The 16,198-nt window shown below is 41.3% G+C and overlaps 1 protein-coding gene across 2 annotated transcripts; it reads left to right on the top strand.

Annotated features, from left to right (window-relative positions):
* The first annotated feature begins 5,196 nt into the window (after positions 1-5,196).
* Positions 5,197-15,084, top strand: LOC129600692 (uncharacterized). 2 transcript variants are annotated; one of them, XM_055499250.1, is made up of 3 exons: positions 5,197-5,328; positions 5,406-6,230; positions 15,054-15,084. In XM_055499250.1, exons 1-2 carry the CDS (start codon positions 5,271-5,273, stop codon positions 6,179-6,181), a joined length of 834 nt encoding a protein of 277 aa, XP_055355225.1. In that variant the 5' UTR covers positions 5,197-5,270; the 3' UTR covers positions 6,182-6,230; positions 15,054-15,084. The 2 variants fall into 2 exon arrangements, with proteins under 2 accessions (XP_055355225.1, XP_055355224.1); XM_055499249.1 differs by lacking the exon at positions 15,054-15,084 and having other exon boundaries at positions 5,406-6,440.
* The last annotated feature ends 1,114 nt before the right edge of the window (positions 15,085-16,198 follow it).

Raw genomic sequence — 16,198 nt, forward strand, 5'->3', positions numbered from 1 at the left:
CTATGGGCCGCGAAGCTGAGGGCGTGGCTTGCAATACAGCGAGATTTAAAGTAAAGCAGACCAGAATAAAAAAAACGGTTCGGCCCAACGACCATCCTAGTCTCCCTTCTGTTTAAAATTTGTTAAGAAATTCCACTGATGCTAGAGTCCAAAAAAGTTTATGCTGGACTGTGTGCCATTCAAAGCCGTTGCTAAATTCGTCTGACTCCATTCTGTTTCAATAGTGGCGACGTGACCTTTGCAATATTACTGGAGGCACTGTCAGAATGGTGGAGGGTGCCCTTTGAGAGCTCGCACAGGAATCGCAGTAGGTCAGACGTGTCAAGTATGTAAAAAAAACTCGTTGGCTAAGCACGGAGCAACATTTTGAGCTTTTGTTTTTGCCCAAAAGGCCTGCGACATCCCATTTTCAGCACGTTTTCGCACCAGCGAAAAATTTATTTGGCCACTGCTTTGTCTGTGTTTTCTCCGATCCTTCTGCCAAATATATCTTATTGCATGCTTGGTAGATAACAGATGGAATGCCAAAATCTCTACTTTGATGCATGTCTTATTCTTGGAAAACGTCATCTCGAAGTTGTGTATCTCGGCGCGCTAGGCAACTACATTCTTCCGGAAGCACTGTTTAACATACAAGTCTATGGGAGGTGCATCTTCTTTCTGAGTTACCTCGAGCACCAACCACAAGAAAGTTTTTGCTGACCCATACCGCTTACCTTTATCACAGAGGTCGGCCCTAAGTACGGCCGGACGTGGTGGTCTCAGTGGAGGGAGGGCGATTCCGTGAGGTATTCGCGAAAATGGCGATGGAGCGGAATCGAACCGCTGGCTACCGAGTGAGATCCACGTAGCACAGCCACTGTGGCATCGCCGCTGTTGGCGAAGATCAAGATATTTGTGCTTGAGCTTGAGCCAACCAGATGGGCGGCGGCATGGGCGGCTGTCGTGGGCTCAGAGTGGTCTACTCTGACACCTTTAAGGCCACTCAACAATTAAGAAAAATGTCCATCAAAAAATGTCACGTGGGGAATTTTCTAGAAGGTCAGTTATAAGCCCCCTGGAATGACCACTACCCCATCCTAGTTTTAATCGGCTTACTACTTATTACCCCATCTAGCATTTGAAATTTTAGCATATTCAGATCCGCAATAAAAAGTTACACTAGACAAGTGCAAAATAAAAAGTGAAACCAAGTAAGCTAATATTTTTAAATTTAATTTTCGCAACTGTCCGAACTTGGCGCGGCACCCCTGTAAATCCTGGGGTACAAAAATTTTTATTGTTACCGATCTGCTTCAAATTTTTGCACGCGAAAGCACAAGGCCGTGAAAATCGTTTTCAAATATATTTAGTTTTTCTAATGTTTCTAAATATTTCTAAATATTTCTAAATATTTCTAAATATTTCTAAATATTTCTAAATATTTCTAAATATTTCTAAATATTTCTAAATATTTCTAAATATTTCTAAATATTTCTAAATATTTCTAAATATTTGCTAAATATTCCTAAATATTTCTAAATGTTTCTAAATATTTGCTAAATATTTCTAAATATTTCTAAATATTTCTAAATATTTCTAAATGTTTCTAAATATTTCTAAATGTTTCTAAATGTTTCTAAATATTTCTAAATATTTCTAAATATTTCTAAATATTTCTAAATATTTCTAAATGTTTCTAAATATTTCTAAATATTTCTAAATATTTCTAAATATTTCTAAATGTTTCTAAATATTTCTAAATATTTCTAAATATTTCTAAATATTTCTAAATGTTTCTAAATATTTCTAAATATTTCTAAATATTTCTAAATATTTCTAAATATTTCTAAATGTTTCTAAATGTTTCTAAATATTTCTAAATATTTCTAAATATTTCTAAATGTTTCTAAATATTTCTAAATATTTCTAAATGTTTCTAAATATTTCTAAATATTTCTAAATATTTCTAAATATTTCTAAATGTTTCTAAATATTTCTAAATATTTCTAAATGTTTCTAAATATTTCTAAAAAATTTCTAAATATTTCTAAATATTTCTAAATATTTCTAAATGTTTAAATCTTCATAATGTTTTCTACATAATGTGAATGTAGTGTAGTGGCTAGTGGCTACGCGAGCTAGCGCATATTTCTAAATCATATGTTATTGAGCACTATCTGTAGATGTTTTGCAGTTTTCTTTGCTCTTCCATAACCCATAACATAATCATAACTAGCAACGCGCTAGCGCGACCGTTTCTCGTAGGTTAAACCGCAGTGCTCGGATAATGTTCTAAACTCACATACATGTGTGGTTATTTTGCTGTTCAGTCTGTTCGTTATCAATCAATGAACGTTACTGACTTGTGAGAACTAGGCCGATCAATAAATCTTCGTCTAAGACTGCAGGAAAACGGCGTTTTTCAGTTCAACAACCCAATTTTATCTGGCCCGTTCTTCTTTCTGACTGCCGATTTCGCTTCGAGTGATCAGTTTTCCGCACGCTAGCGTAAACGGATATATGGACGGCAATAAAGAGAATGCAGCGACCGGCCGAGAGCCGGTTAAGCCGCGGCTTAGCCGACAGCTGGCCGGCCGGCTGAGGATTTTTGAAAGCCATAGGCGATTCCAAGCCGGCTAGAGCTTCAGCCGCGGTAAGTTAGCCGGTTAAGAATTTCTGACGGCCGCCAGCCGAAAGGTCACCCGTTAGCCGGCCGCTGCCATCTCTACGGCAATAGGTATACTAACCTCATTTAACTAAAATATTGTTGACACAAGTTAATAAAATAATTCTTCCCCAAAAGAGGAACTGTTTTAGGATCAGAAATGGTTTTATTATATTTTCCGAGCAGGCCCGTCTTTAGCTTTTTGGAGGGCGGTGGCTTAAAGACGGGTCTGGTATATGCCCCTTACTATAGTAATTATAGCAACTACATATATAGTTGTAGTAACTATAGTTGCTATATGCTATACAAGAAACCGCTTCGGCTTCGCCTCCGCGGTTCTTGTTATCCACGGCCGCTTTGAACAAATTATTCCATTTAATTCGTTAGTAAATTCGCTAGCTGCCTTAGTAATTATCGTAAAACTTCTTAGGCAAGAAGTCTCGGTCATTCACTCCTCTAGCAATTTTGTTCACTGCACAGTGGTGGTAGCTGGGTCACTTACTCATGCTAGCAATTTTGTTCACTGAATTTGGTTTCTTTCGAAACCTGGGCCAATTCAAACAAGGTTCGTAATCAGATTTTTCTTTTTAGGCATTTTAACATTGTAATTCGATTTAAAGAAATCCGGTTATTAAAATTCAGCAGGTTTGCAAGAAGCTTCCGCCCAACTTCCGTTCTGGAAGTTTTTATCCAAGTAAGCAACTGGGACTCTTATTATTCTCAAGGTAACCTTGAAAGCTTTACCGAAGCCAGTTTTACCGGAACCGGCATCGGTGGGACGGGTTTAATTAATTTTTTTAAGAAATAAAATGCATGTGACACAGTTTTTGAACATGCTGAATCTAATGGCGTTTACAGTTTTTTTGATTGGGTTCTGGTTTTCCCGATCCAGATGTCTCAGCCTTTTTTGTAGTTATATTATAGATCTTGTTCCTTGATAGCAGACGCTGCAGACCTGTGCAGTTACTGTATTTTTAAATATTTAACATTACGAGAGTTATTTTCGAGTTATCGAGTTATAACGCAACTGTGAAGCGTAGCTCGCTTCTCCGAATACTTAACTCCAACGTCAACTCACACAAAAAGTATATGTATTGGCTATGGTAACGTAATTCGCTGAAGAACTGAAACTCGGATTACGGTCATGAAGAGAGTAACTCGTAGCGTAAGTTTCTTTGCTTTCTTTGCTTTCTTTGCTTTCTTGGCTTTCTTTGATTTCTTTGATTTTTTTATTTCTTTGATTTCTTTGATTTCTTTTGTCTGCGATTTCTGTGATTTCTGTGGTTTCTGGTTTCTTTGGTTTCTTTGGTTATTTATTCGCAATATTGATATCAGCGAGCACCACTCAGTAAACAAAATCAAATAAAAAATTTGTCTTTAATTTCTTGAATTTCTTGCATTTTTGGGATTTCTTTGAATTCTATGATTTCTTTGATTTCTTTGATTTTTTTATTTCTTTGATTTCTTTTGTCTGCGATTTCTGTGATTTCTGTGGTTTCTGGTTTCTTTGGTTTCTTTGGTTATTTATTCGCAATATTGATATCATGAGCACCACTCAGTAAACAAAATCAAATAAAAAATTTGTCTTTAATTTCTTGAATTTCTTGCATTTTTGGGATTTCTTTGAATTCTATGATTTCTTTGATTTCTTTGATTTTTTTATTTCTTTGATTTCTTTTGTCTGCGATTTCTGTGATTTCTGTGGTTTCTGGTTTCTTTGGTTTCTTTGGTTATTTATTCGCAATATTGATATCAGCGAGCACCACTCAGTAAACAAAATCAAATAAAAAATTTGTCTTTGGTTTCTTCAATTTCTTGAATTTCTTGCATTTTTGGGATTTCTTTGAATTCTTTGATTTTTTTCATTTTTTTCATTTCTTTCATTTCTTTCATTTCTTTCATTTCTTTCATTTCTGTCATTCTTCGTTCCTGTTATTTCTGTGATTACTATGGTTTCTGTGATCTTTTTATTTCCTTGATTTCTTAGTTTTCTTAGATTTTTATCTTAATTATTAAGTGCCGAAATAAAAAAAATGCCGAATTGCCGAATGCCGAATTTTTAAATGCCGAAGTGAGCAAATGCCGAAATGAGGAAATGCCGAAATGTCCATATTGCAAAATGCCCATATGCCGAAATATTTATGTACCGAAATTTCCATGTGCCGAAATTTCCATATGGGCATATGGGCATTTCGGCACATGAAAATTTCGGCATATCGGCATTTCAGCTGACACAATGGTCAGACACTAATATATAATGAGACTGATGTCCTTTTTCTTTTGATTCCTGATTATCTGCGTAGCAATACTGTACCGGTAGATCATGTTGAACCACAAAATTTGTATATGGGACAACGGCACTGCCTCTGCTTGTGCATGGGAACTCAGGGGCATCTACACGCTGCCCGTATGATGTGCTGAACGGAAATGCAGCTGATAGCAATCAGTAACCGATTTTGTAGCTCTCAAATTAACTCGTAGCCATGCAACCGAACCGATGCTGCACGGTTCTATAGCGGCTCTACCAAGATTCACACAAAGTTTCAAACAAAATATCTCACTGATAGTGACAACGTGGCCGAAAATGAACAACACCCGCTAGAGCCTTCTCTTGCTGGGAATTATGTTCAGTGTACCGGGATATGTCGTGAACGGCTGCCCCTTGGGCGGTCAGAACCCTGGTAAGCTCTAGATTCACCTTTCGCCCGGCATTACAATTTATGCGCACGCTACGCTAATGACAGCCTTCGCATTTCAGTTCAGCGTATACGTACAGTATTGGAGGCACAGCTGGCAGAAGATCGCATGACCAATCACGTCATCACCCTGACCGACCTCGAAGATGCCATATATCCGACGCCCGATACAGTCAGTTTCCCTGTGGGAAACTGGAAAACGTTTTTCTGTGAGGTTGCCAAGCCGGAACTGGCGGAGCGGGTCGTCTGGCGCCACCATAACGCCACCATCCACGGTAGCGCAGTGCCGCCCTCCCCCAAAGGCCACTACTATCGGCAGACGACCATCGAAAACATCAGCTACCTTTTTATACACAACGTCAGCCGTGGCTCAGGGGGGACCGTGGAGTGTCTAATGCCCTGCGCCGGTGACCTATGCCACCTGCGCACTTACTACCTGCAGTCGGAGCTGCGCGCCCGCGATATCTTCGTCCCTCCGATGCGCAACGTGTCCACGCCGTTGTGGAGCTCCTCCATGACGTGCAACGGGAGCGTCGACTGTAGCCAGACTCAGCCGGTGTCCCTCTTTATCTGGAAGTACGACGGCTACTTCGTGGCGGCGCCGTATTCAGATCTGCTCGGTTGGCCCGTTCCCGGTCTACTCAACGGCTCCGTCACCTTCGACGCGTCAACTCAAGGAGCTCCTGATCCCTATTGCGCCAGCACGCTGACCATCACCATGCGGGAGGAGGCCAGTCCGCGATCTGCGCGGGTGGACTGCTGGATGCGCACTGATGTTCGCAGCCGCGAGTGGCTAGCCCAGTCGGCGCATGTCCACTTCGCGCAGCTGCAGTATTAACCATTGTCCATCGAGATCACACCATCGCAGTACCACCAACACGTGCAAGGTGACAAAGGAGCGTTTAAAATTTTTTGTTAAATGTAGTCGTTCTGGTAGTGGTGCCAGTTGCGGTTATCTACAAATTCATAAATCGCTACGTCTTTATTCCAAGAAATTTGACTCCTAATTCGAGATTCAATTTTTACAGTAACTATCGTTTTTTTAAAAAATAGTTTGTGACATCTAAGTTCACCGAATGTGGTTTTAAAAAAAGTTTGAATCGTCTTCAAAAAACAGTTTGAAATTTGGTACTGTGACATTGTAGAATGCTATGTTTTAGTGAGTTCTAGAAAGGTCAACTATAGCAAGAAATTTCTTTTTAATTTGTGTTGCGAATTCAAAGTACCTAGCATCACAAAATATAATAGTAATTACAAAGTACTGACGCTCTTAAGTACTGCCTCTACGGAACTCATGATCACATCCATATTTCAGAATTTTCAAATTTTTTTAAATATTCCGGGACATTATACTATGTGATTGCAAAGCTATTTGGAAATAGTCATGGAAATACATCCAAAATTTGGGATTTCTTCGTTTTTAAAAACTTATGAACATTTCAAACAAAGTAATTTTTCCAAAGCTGCCAATACCTCTATATTTCAACAAATCTACGTTTAAAAAATGTTGCGGGCAGGAGGTCACGCTCAGGCTCGCAGCGAGAACAATACCTCTCTATAATATAGCATTTCTATGTTTTTGAATATACTTTACGCAATATACTTTCTACGAACTATACGAGGAGGAGCTACCTTGGCCCGATCAAAGGCGCACACACGACCATAATCCGATCACTGTGCCCGCGTGTGTGCACCATGCCCAACCACCCTAGCTGGCAGCGACGTTAACCACTTGCACGCGCATACAACATGGCTGTCATCCTAACGCGGCAGCCCAATTATTAATAAATTTTAGCGGCCGTGAATTGTTTAACAAATTACGGCCACCCATCGTTACGACCTTTCACTGTTTTCGAATGTTAATTTGTTTTGCAAGATCGAAATTTTGTAATTATGGACGAAAATGATTTTGTCATATTACCTGAGGATAACTATCCGTCTTCCGTTTTGTCCGACATGGAGAATTTCGGTGAAGACCTTCAGTTACCTGCCAGTCTGTTTTCTGTCAGTGCGAGTAACAGAAATAGTTCGGGCCTGCCATCAGATGTGGAGAAATTAGCAGAACCCGTCCCTGTACCAGCAAGCTATGGTAAAGGCATGTCAGCAGCACTTCGGGCCGTGGAATCCGGAAACCTGTCTCTGCGATCAGCAGCAAAAACGTATCACGTTCCATATGCTACGCTCTGGGAGAAGTTAAACGGCGTGCGAAGAGGAAAAAAGGGAGCTCATAAACGGAAATTTACTGATGAAGAAGAAAACTATATTGAGAAGCTGCTGTTGAAATGTGCTGAAAACGGCATACCACTGGACAAGAGCGCACTGCGACGAATTGTGCCACTCTTGGCAAAATCTAAAGGTCGGCAGTGCAAATTTATGTCAAAAACTATTTTAGTAATACAGTAATTCAATTATACATTTATACAGTGATTCGCAATTTGTAATAAATCGCCAGCACTTATTTGAGTTATTTTTGCGTATAATTTGTGTACTCAATACTTTAAGTTTTACAGTTACGCCTGAGAAATCAAAATTATTCACAGCGAAGTGGCATAAGAAATTCCTTGAGCGGCACCCTAATATATCTCGGCGCATTTCACATGGCGTTTCAAGAAAAAAAACGAAGGAATGGACAGTAGAAAATAGGGACGGATGGATACAGCGACTGTTTGCGCTGAACAACTTGGGACTGCTCAGTGATCCACGCGGCATCTGGAATTTTGACGAGTCAGCCTTTCAGGTTGCGGAAAAAGTGACAACGGTATACGCCAGGCGGGGTGTGAAAGATGTACTGTCATATTATGATGGCAATGACCGTGAGTTAATAACCGTTCTTGCGGGAGGCAATGCAGCCGGTGAAATTTTGCGGCCGCTAATTCTTTTCGACGGGAAAGTCGTTTTGGCTTCGCATTTCAACGAGACGAACGATATGTGTCATATCGGTTTCAATTCGTCTGGAATAATGGATAATGCGACCTTCGCTTCGTACGTCAGGGAAGAGGTGATCCCTCGGATGACAGCAGAAAAGGTGCGTAATAAAAGCTCCCGATTCATTCACATTGTAGATTAAGCGAAATGTTAGCTTAATCTTATCGTTGTTTTACTCACGTATTAGTGAATTTTTATTTAACCATTTTAGGTAAATTATAATTTAATAATATGGTTAACCATAATTTCTTTTACAGAACGTGATTTTTCTCGATGGACACAGTTCGCACATGTTTAATCTCGAATTTCTATCCGAATGTGTTAAATCGGAAAAGATATTACTGTCGTAATATTTCCTTGTGGTCAGACTGGAAAATTGCAACCTATGGATGTAGCAGTGTACGGACCTGTCAAGAAATACTGGCGGGATTACCTGCGGCATATGACTTTGTCCCCCGAGGAAGAGGTGCATTATGTTACTTGAAAGTTGTTTGCTATTTTTACTTGTTTTCGATAGTTTCAATATTTTATTGTCATGACTGGCACAGGTTATTAAATTTCGTCATTCAGCTTTACATCAGTAACATATACTTTCGTCTTAGGTGAACAAACGGAACTTCGCCAGTCACATTGTGAAAAAGTGGAACGACTTTAATATGTCGAAAAACATAGTTTCGGGATTTGGTTCTGCTGGAATATTTCTTTCAACCCGGATGCCGTTTTGTCAAGCTTATGTGGAACCAGTTTCAGCGACATCACCTTTGACGTGCCCGTTTCGGTAGCAAATGACTACGTGTCAGAACTGGAAATTGTGCGTCGTTCGCTTCTGAAAAATTCCGCTTTTAACCGAAGGCAAAATAGAGCGCATTATAGCATATGCCGTTGCTGAAGCAGAAGGTTTTAGTGCTCCTGTAGCGCCCGAGAAAGTTGCTGCGGACTGGCATCTTTCTTTGATGAAAGCACATGCCCCTCGCCAAAGGAAACTAAAGAGTCGCGCTTGCGCGGATGCAGGGCTCATTGCGACGGATAGTCAGGTTATTGAGGCCCTCGAAAAGCGAGAAGAAGCAAAACTGCAGGCCAAGAGTAAGCGCAGCAAGAAGACCAAGAGCGGCCTCAGTGATATTACGAACACGCCAACCAAGAAAACGTTTAGAATGGATAAAAAGTGAACATTATTTTGGCGCAGATTTATTGCTTTGAACGGTTGTGCTCGTGCAGGATTTCAGGAAATAATTATGCACTTTCGTTTAGTTTAGCACCAGTGGTCTCACGCAGACTTTTTGTGCGTTAAAAATGGCGGCCATAGCGATGTTATAAAGTTGTTGCCCTCGTGAGGTGGCTGGCCATCTTGCGTATGTGCAAGCACAGTGATTAAATTTACTGCCAACCTGGGTGTTTGGACGCGGTGCACACACGCGGGCACAGTGATCGGATTATGGTCGTGTGTGCGCCTTTGATCGGGCCAAGGTAGCTCCTCCTCGTACTTTAAAATAAAATTTTCATACTTTCCTCGAAATATAATTTACGAATTATACCTTCTACGAAATATACTTTCTACGAAATTTTTTAACACTTCTCCTAATTCTTATAATTCCTAAATTTTGAGATTTGTGTGATTCTTAAGAACCCTGTATATTTTGTATATTTCTTTTATTCTTAAGGGGAAATGGCCCGGTACATAGCGTCAAAAATGGGATACATACACTAAAACTTTCGCTTTCGCGCACTCTGAATCTCTTTTATGTAATAATTTACGTCATTCTAAAGCTAAATGATTTGTATACATTCTTCCGAAAACCGTCTGCGCTCGCAAAATCCGGTTGCCGAGATATGGCGTACTAAAATGAGCGAAAAGTTTAAATGCATTGTTGTGTACCAAAAGTCTGGTTGTTATCCGATCTTCTTGAAACTTTGTTATAAAAGACACATGGCTATAAAGTCGAAAGTGAACCAATATCAGATCCATAGCATTTTTTTCCGATTTTAAAATGAATTTCAAAAATTTTAAATTCAATGAACGCGAAATTGGTTCATTTTAGACTTTATGGTCATGTGTCTTTTATTGGGTTTTAGATTTCGTAGGTTAATAAAAATTTTTATCTTTCTTATTTTTTCGGCTTTCTAATTATTCTCCTAAATTAGTTCTTTATTAGGCATTAGCATCAAAATAACAAAAAAATACAAGCGCGGGGACATTATTTCACAGTTAAAATTTAAATACTTATTGAAAAAATCTCTATGTACAGAGTACTCGCTCGTTATATTGCAAGGTAATCAATGCGGCAGTAGCATTTCCCTTAACGGCAGCCAAACGGAATCGTTGCTTGATAAAAGCAGTAGAACGCACTTCCCCCGGTAGTTCACGATTTTTTCGGCCCATGAAATTAACCAGTTCGCTTAAAGAAGGACCGAAAACACTCAACGTTTCAACCACTACCAGCAGCCCGCTTGTACAAGGCCGGCCCAAGAATTTTAGACCGATGTAAGCGGGATATTTCCGAAACGTGAGTTTGAGCCATTCTAGGTGCTTACGCCAATGCATCCAGTGTAGAGTAAATGAAATCTATCCTTACTGTGCGCTGTTTTTTTTAAGTTCTTATTATTGTATCTAGATCTACTCCGTACCGACTGTAGTCGAATTTTGTTAGGGCTGCTTTGAAATCATGTAGTACTTTCTTCAAGAATTTAATACACATGTTTCTGTTAGCAAGTTGCAGAGGTCACATGACTTACATCGTTAAAGGGCTCTACAGATATTATACTGTTTAACATTTTTAAGCTTTATACTAAACAGACTTTGACAAACTAAATCTTGATTTTGCTGCTTGCAGTTTTAAACTTTTAATAGAAGAAAGGCCTGTCGAAAAATTGATAATGACGTAAAGGTAAAAAGTTCAAGCTTGTTCGGTAATTTCCTACGTAAAGGCACAGCTAGCGCGAAGTTTGCGCTTATAACGAGGGCAACTTCACTACGTTCATCAAATTGATTAAATGCGCTCTGCAGTTAGATTGTCACTTACTGCACCAACCATTTTCTAACTACTTTCCGCGAGGCAGTTACTATTATTCTCTTAAATTATATGGCGTGCAACAAGCCACCAGCCAGCGGAATGCATGCCAAATGCATGGGCCCGCGAGTCGGCCAAATGCAGGTTACGTGTTTAAAGAGTGTGGCGTGGTGCGCCGTAGTGGGAAGTTTGGCGTAACACGCAAATTTGTGTAATTCGCTGTACAGATTCGTCAGAAATTACCGGGCAAGCTTATACATAGAGCGCAGCAACAGCTGTGCGCTGTATGCTTTTATCACAGTAAGACAGTAACAGAATAATTGTGCTCCGCAGATCCTTTTTTGACGCACTGACTTTCGCCACCATCCACCAGGCGATTGGGGTTGTTGTTGGCCTGCGCTGAAAGTCTGAGTCTGAATCTGATTCTGAATGCTAAAAGTGTGAGTCTGAATACTGAAAGTCTGATTCTGATTCCTGGAACTTTGAATCTGAATTCCAGACTCTGAATCTGAATTAGAATTGGCAAAGGTCGGCTAAACGGTTGACCTTTCGGCTGACGGCCGGCTGAAATCCTTAGCCGGCTAACGCAGCGCGGCTGGAATCCTCAGCCAGCTAGAGCGGCTGACCAGGCAGGGGATAAAAGGTGGCAGTTGCCAGTGGCATGTGCCACTGCCACCTTTTATCCCCTGCCGGCTGACCAAATTTTCCAGCCGGCTTAGCCGCCGGCCGCCAAAGCCGTTTATCCGCGCGATACAACGAAAAATTACAAATTTTAAAAAAATAACGCTGTACCACGGAGAGGCATCTTGGCAGAGAGACGCTCCAGTTTCGCGTCGCCTGCATCACCAGAGACGTTTGTGACACATTAGCACAGGAAGTCCAAGATGATCCACAATCATTTGTTCAAAATCTGGAGGTATCGTACAGCTTGAAAAACGTTGGCAGGGCGGAACGCATGGTGGAGATCAAAGCGGAGCACGTCAAATAGGGAAATATATTTAGCAAATTGCAACAACAATTTCCCGGCGTCAGTTCACTGTACATGATGGCAAACGATTTCAACGAAATGGTTTTCGAGATTGCCACCAATGTCATGGCAAAGGAGGTCGTGGATGGCGAGTTCATCGAACAAGGTGAAACGATAGCTAGCCTTTTGCGGAACGTGCTTCAAATCAGCCACGAGTGGTCAACCTCGTTTCAGGTACGAAATAATAGTTAAAGGAGTAGCCTAGGGTAGTAATTTTAGGAAAATATTTTTCATGGGCCTCCATAGACGGAAGTGGGTTAAGGCTTTTCACAGTCGATGCACGAAGACACCCCGTGCCCTTCAGCATCGGTTTGTCAAGAAACCGGGAAAACATCGAAATAAGAATACCAAAGAAAGCGGGAAATACGACCACACAGTGGCTGATCAGGCCGGCAATCGGTGTAATCCTAAAATGTCTGAGATTTCTAGGGTTTTCCTGTTAAAAAAAACAGAAACAGAAAATAACAGAAAATATTTTCTGTTTTTTTCTGTTATTTTTTGTTTCTAGGGTTTACCTGGGTTACAAAAATTTACGAAAATTTACCGTTCAGCGTTTACGACAATTGTGGTGTCTGTACCGCTACTAAACGCACGTACGCGCGGCGTACACCACAGTTTGTGAGCGCCTTTAGTATATACGGCCAGCGCGCATATGTGCATTCGACAGCAGGTACGCCGCACATACGTGCGTTAAGTGGCGGTGACCGACAGACACCACAATTTTTGTAAACGAGGTGTGCTACGACAATGAATGCGCGCCGGCCTCTCAGGAAATGTCGTATGCATTTCGCACTCACTTTGTTACCGTTCCAGTGTTCTACTGTATTTATTTGCACAGAAGTAGATCGCCGCTTTAAAATTTGATCGCTTGATAAAAAATCACTTGATTTTATGGTGAGAGCCGTCAATAAAACAAGAAGTGCAGCACTTGACACTATTTAAAATGGGCTATGGCTATTTTACCGCATTTTTCTGCAGTGCGTCAAAATAGCCTTTTGCTATTTTGCCGCACAGTGCGCTAAAATAGCCTTTTTACTATTTTGCCGCAGTGTGGGCGGCGAAATAGCCTTGTACTGTTTTGCCATCCACTGCGTTCAAATAGCCCATAGCTATTTTGCCGCAGCATGCCTGTAGCCGGGTGCCTGAGAACGGGTGCCCCTGCGAGTTCTCAACGGCAATTTTCTTCTTCCCCCGTAGTTCTGGTTCGGGCGATGTGTATGTGCACGTGTTTAACTCATCGCAAGGTCAAATTCTACTGACAATGCGCACTCGAGTTTTTTTCGGGCAGTGCACAAGGCACAAGCGCAGCGTATCAGGGCCTAATCATATGAAGTGATTAATTTACCACCTTTTTTATGTTTTTTTAAGAGTAGAAAGGCCCACTGGAAGAGCAAATTATCGTTACACATGCTGATATTGTTGCCCGGGTTGTGGAAGCCGTTTGCTTACCGTCCACGCCCTTCGACCAGCCAAGCCTATTAAATTTCGATAAAAGATGTTGATAGCCCGGAGAAAATCGGAACGCGAGCACCACATAATGGTGGGGGTGGCAAACAGACGGACCCCACGAGTTACCAACGGTGGAAATATATACTGGTGATTGTGTGCACTTGCTAGCAACGACCACCGCCCGTTTGTGCACTTGGTGATCGAATGCCCAAATAGTGGAAAGTGGACGTCTACGTATACTCACGGCTGATGACCACATTTGTTACCGCAACCTATTCTTACTGCTGTACTTCCTAAGTAATGCCCTCCGTCACGTTGCTTAAAGAATACTGTGTTTAAAGCACTGTGTACGTGCTAAAACTGTCCGATCAACCAGCCATCTCATACTGTCAAAAACTGGACGTTTTGCCGGCTAATTTTCCGGTGTAAAGCGCTATGACTTATATGAACGGATGGTGAGAAAAAACTTATTTGTTTCCTGCTATTGTTTCGTGATAGACGCTGATTTCGAGGCGATTGTCAACCACGTGTTTACATCAGCCTGTCAAAAATTATATTATGCGGCGACAATGGAGGAAAACGAGTAGTCTGTATAATTTAACACGCATTATATTTAACACGCAGTCAAGCAGCCGTGTCGCTGGCAGTTCTAAGACCAGCGAACTTCAGCGAAGTAGATTTTTTAACGCACTTTGTCATTGGATCAATTGCTGTTAAGGTCACAGGGCACCTTATCAGCCGTTTTCAGCAGGGCTAACGATTCCGTATCTTCTCTGTCACTGTCTTCCGCGCTGGCGCAGTTATTAGAAGAAAAGTACGACATAAGCATAGTGAAAATATCTATATGCTGTCTTTTGAACGACCTTGCTCCTGACAGCAGTCAAATAATTTGAAGCCTTATGCAAACAGAACATCCAGGCCAAAATAACGGACTTTAATTTAGTGTGTTTAACTTAATAGGATATTCAAGCTGTAAGCGATGCGCTTACGAATACCGCTAGGTAGCGAGTGTTCGTTGTCCACATAAACATGCACACGTGAGCAACTTTCGTTTGAGTATTAACAATGCTCGAAGTCATTCGAAGCTGTGATGCGAAGTAAGAGTAAACTGCTAGTTGACACTGAATGCAAACTATTAAGATTACCACCTGGTGGTAAACTAACATTGGTGGTAAGGGTATGAATTCAGGCCCACGTTCCTGGTGTTCTCTGGTGGCACGTCACCGAAAACGGGAAAATAAATGCAAAAACAAAAAAAAACTGAAACGAGCAAAAGTTTACAGGTGGCGCTTTTATTGCAGGATAGCGAGCAGCCGTTTATAAAATGCCGAGAATATCTCGTTGAGCGATTAGAAGCCGGGTCCTTTGCAGAAGGGAGCGGATTTCCCTCAGCGGATGACCGATCGTACAGTTGCGCGGTTCGCTCAAGTTGGGAAAAAGCAAAAACTGTCAAGATACACTGCTACTGCCGCATGCCCAAGATGCCAACAAAATTTATGGATGCATCGCATACGGACCCAGTGATTAGGTGTGCAAGCAAGCTTTGCGTTACTGTTGTTTCATCGCAGTTGCGTGCAGCAACACCTGGAACCAGGGCCCTGGATAAAAACTGGCTCTGCAGCTTTTGCAGGAGCGACGAGAGCTTATCAGTTGGCGATCCTGTTCAGCGTTTAGATTTTGAGCCAGAATAGTTGGAAAAGCTGATTCGTTACATCCACTTTCATTTTGTCTGCACCAATAGATGATGCCATTGTTTTATGTTTTTGCTGCTACTTTGTTGTTGTTTTCATTCGTTTTTGACATTTCATATGCTCCAGTTGCACAGTTATGTGAGCATTAAGTGTTGTGCTTTTCGTTTTTACGTAATTAATCATGTTGGTTAGAATATTTGTTTATGACTAGCACTAAAAAAACTTTTGCGCCGCTTGTTTCATCTAGTATTACACTTACAAAACCCAGTAATCTGTCGAATCAGCTAGCTGTGTCAACTTGGAATTTGTCAGCAAGCAAACTGTCGCAAAGCAGAACACAGAACTGACCTGCTACCGGTACTGGACCCTAGCCCTGCACCTGAAGGACATTTGTACGCTATGACCGGCACGGTGCTGTATAGCCGGATAAACGTTCAGCCAGTTCACGTTCTAACATGCACTAGCGGCAAGCCGTGTATGTGAATGGTGAATGCGGTCGTACATGTGCGTGTGGCTGCACTGTACAAATTTCCTTCAAGTGCAGGGTTAGGGTACAGCAGTATTCTGGTGCTCATAAATCGGTGGCGGATACTACTGGACCGACACTGGAATTCCGTAACCCGCCATCATAAAACGCAGGATCAGCTGCCATCAGCCGGAACTTAGTAACAACCTGATGTATAGGTCACCACCGGCCACACTTAATGTTGAAGTTATTATCTACGGCTACACGAGAATATCATTTCTTATCCGTT

The sequence above is a fragment of the Paramacrobiotus metropolitanus genome, unplaced genomic scaffold (genome assembly GCF_019649055.1).
Source record: "Paramacrobiotus metropolitanus isolate TYO unplaced genomic scaffold, Prichtersi_v1.0 Parri_scaffold0000189, whole genome shotgun sequence".
Taxonomy (NCBI): Eukaryota; Metazoa; Tardigrada; class Eutardigrada; order Parachela; family Macrobiotidae; genus Paramacrobiotus; species Paramacrobiotus metropolitanus.

Bases quoted from the DNA above. Each gene is read 5' to 3' on its own strand.
- LOC129600692 (XM_055499250.1), top strand. From the start codon at position 5,271: ATGTTCAGTGTACCGGGATATGTCGTGAACGGCTGCCCCTTGGGCGGT. The intron at 5,329-5,405 runs GTAAGCTCTAGA...TTCGCATTTCAG, and splicing joins CTTGGGCGGTCAGAACCCTG to TTCAGCGTATACGTACAGTA.